We start from the raw sequence: 3,105 nt of genomic DNA, 5'->3' as shown, positions 1-3,105 counted from the left end.
AAGAAAAAACCCCACGAGTTCAGGATCTTTTCAATTTTTAACACTGTCACAAAACCTTAACAAACTCCCCTTTTTTAATTATGATGATGATTATTTTTTTCAATAAATTATAAGTTTTTCTCAAGAAAAAAAAAAAACAAACCCCACGAGTTCTATAAAAAATCTTCTATCTAAAGAAAATAAACGAAATCTCTTTAATTCCAGATTGACAGTGATGATCTCCTGGACAACACAGGAGATGCAGCCAGTGCCTTTTTTGAGGGTGCTGGGGTAGGTATTTTTAGTTTTTAATTTATATTTAGGGAATGTCAACTCCAAAAACCCTTTTCCTTTGGTTTTTTTTTTTATGTCTATTTTTTTTAATTTCATAAACTCATTTTTCATCCATTTCCCAACCAAAAAATAAAAGGCAGGACACAGGGATTATTCCTCAAGATTTCAACCAAATAAATCCAACAGATTCCCCCACGTGTTGGGAGAAAAAAAACTGATTTTGGGTACAAATAATCAAATCTGCTTCAAACTGGGGGGGGGGGGAATTTAAATTGAGGAGTTAAAAAAAAAAGCAGGTGGAGGGAGGAGAGCGGCGTCACCGCGCTCTCGGGGGGAAATAATTTGGAAAACCACTGAAAAAGTTGGGGAGGAGCAAAACTCCTGGGCGATTTCCCCTCGGGCTGGCGTGGCGCCGCGCCGCCGCAGCGCGGGGGAAATTGGGGAGCTCGAGTCTCAACATTCTCTTTTTTTTGAATAATTTTGATGATTTTTGATGATTTTTGATGATTTTTCCCTTTGTTTCCCCCCAGAAGCATGGCTTCCTCTGCATGGATAACACTCAAGCATGAGTTATTTTCATTTTTCTCTATTTCCATTTCTTTTGTAATAAAACTCTCAAGTTTTTTCATTTTTCTTTCCATTTTTATTAGTTTTCACTCTTTTGTTTTATATTTTTCACCCAAGACTTTGAGTAAAGCCGTCGATTCTGTAAAACCACCACGTTTCTCTCGTGAGTTTCCTCCTACTTTTGATTATTTGATTGATTTGGAACTTCTCAGTAGACCTCAGTTTCCCAAAACTCCACGGCACGGAGCTGGTGACCTCCCAGGTTGAGCTCCACAGAGTTTTCACCGTTAATTCCCCGTGGTTCTTCCACCTTAATTTAGATTTCTGTGCCCAAATCCTTTCCCCTCGTTAACGAACGGGGACGCGGTATGCTTGAGGTTGGCCCGTTCCTCTCGGAGGTGGCTCACAAAAGCTGTTGAGAAGTTGACTTGGCGTTGACTTGGCGTTGAGTTGGCGTTGACTTGACGTTGAGTTGACATTGAGTTGACGTTGACTTGACGTTGACTTGATGTTGATTTGGCGTCGACTTGATGTTGACTTCACGTTGACTTCACGTTGACTTGATGTTGACTTCACGTTGACTTCACGTTGACTTGATGTTGACTTCACATTGACTTGACATTGACTTGACGTTGACTTGTTGACTTGAGCTCAATGTTTTCTTCTTTCTTCTCCCCTCCCACTGATGATCTCCCAGCTGCACGTCCAAGAGTCATCCGGGAACCATCTGAGCACCGAGCAGAACCAACCCACCACCAGCGTGGACCTTGATTTTTTAGAAGATGACATCTTGGGGTCACCATCCAGCGGTGGAGCCAACTTACAGAACTCAGACCAACCTTGCGACATCCTCCAGCAGAGTTTGCAAGAGGCCAACATCACCGAGCAGACGTTGGAGGCGGAAGCTGAACTGGACTTGGGTTCTTTCCAACTTCCCACCCTTCAGCCGGTGGTTCAGGCGGCTTCTGATGGCACCCCACAGATCTTCTCCAGCGGAGCCGACCTGATCGGGCTGCAGCAACCCGCCGTCCTGACCCACCAAGCTCTGGTACAACCCTCAGTAGGAGCAGATGTGGTCAACAAGGCCATCAGCGTTCAACCTTTCCTCCAGCAGGTTGGTTTGGGGAACGTCACCATCCAACCAATCTCCAACCTGCAGGGTTTACCCAACGGTAGCCCCAGTGGGACGCTGGGAATCGGACCCATCCAAGTGGTTGGGCAACAAGTGATGGCCATCAACCAGTCGGGACAGCAGATCATCGCCAAGCAGGTCCAACCTTCTCAAGTAGCTACCATGCCTGTTGGCAGCTACATCACCCAGACGGCGCCCGAGCAGCAGCAGGTCACCCTGGCCTCGACGGGGGTCTCTCCGCAGAGCGCCGGTCTGGTCATCCAGAAGAACTTGCCAACGGTGGCCACCACGACGTTGAATGGGAACTCCATGTTTGGGAGCGTGTCTGGGACTCAAGGTTCCCAACCACTCACCGTCACCTCCAACCTGAGCAGCCCTTTGGTTCAGGCCCAAAATGTCATCATCCATAGGACACCCACCCCCATCCAACCCAAACCTGCTGGTGTCCTCCAGCAGAAGCTCTACCAGATCACCCCCAAACCCTTCGGTTCCAACAACACCACCTTGACCATCCAAAACGAAGCCGCCCTCCAACAACAGAAGACCCAACAGAACCTGACCTTCATGGCCAGCAAACCTGGGCAGAACGTGGTGCTCTCAGGCTTCCCCCAAGGGCTTCCAGCCAACGTCTTCAAGCAGCCACCACCGCAGCAACAAGCCCTCAGCAAACCCATGAGCGTCCACTTGTTGAACCAGGGCAGCAGCATCGTCATCCCCGCCCAACACGTCCCCCAGGCCATGCTGCAGGGACAAAACCAGTTCCTTCTCCCCGGGCAACTGGCGGGCGCCTCCACCGTGCAGATACCCCAACAGCTCTCGGCTTTACAAGCCAACATGGGAGGTCAGATCTTGACCACCTCCCACCCTGGTGGCCAAGCTCATATCATAACTAGCCAAGGACCGGGTGGACAGTTGATAACCAACCAAGCCTTGCCAGCTCAGATCCTCACCAACCAGAACATCGCCAGCCAACTGAACCTGGGCCAGGTGCTCACCTCGCAGAACGCCCACGGCACCGCTCACATCCTCTCGGCTCCCATCCAGCTCCAACCTGGCCAGGTGGGTCAACCCGCTCTCTTCCAGATGCCGGTTTCCCTGGCGGGCAGTTTGACCACCCAGAGCCAACCTTCAGT

General features: G+C 49.5%; 1 protein-coding gene across 1 annotated transcript in view; it reads left to right on the top strand.

Moving 5' to 3' along the window:
* Positions 1–204: 204 nt before the first annotated feature.
* LOC104530054 (BRD4-interacting chromatin-remodeling complex-associated protein-like) overlaps positions 205–3,105 on the top strand; it is a gene marked incomplete at both ends in the record, with an annotated part of 4,599 nt that continues 1,698 nt past the window's right edge. The window contains 2 exon segments of the mRNA XM_029086621.1: positions 205–270; positions 1,538–3,105. The exon segment at positions 1,538–3,105 is cut by the window's right edge and continues 28 nt beyond it. Coding sequence (XP_028942454.1) covers positions 205–270; positions 1,538–3,105 — 1,634 coding nt within the window.

This window comes from Antrostomus carolinensis, unplaced genomic scaffold (assembly GCF_000700745.2).
Source record: "Antrostomus carolinensis isolate BGI_N321 unplaced genomic scaffold, ASM70074v2 scaffold25558, whole genome shotgun sequence".
In the NCBI taxonomy this organism is placed as follows: Eukaryota; Metazoa; Chordata; class Aves; order Caprimulgiformes; family Caprimulgidae; genus Antrostomus; species Antrostomus carolinensis.
Note: the sequence above shows the minus strand (reverse complement) of the source record. Positions and strands in the feature narration are given on the sequence as shown.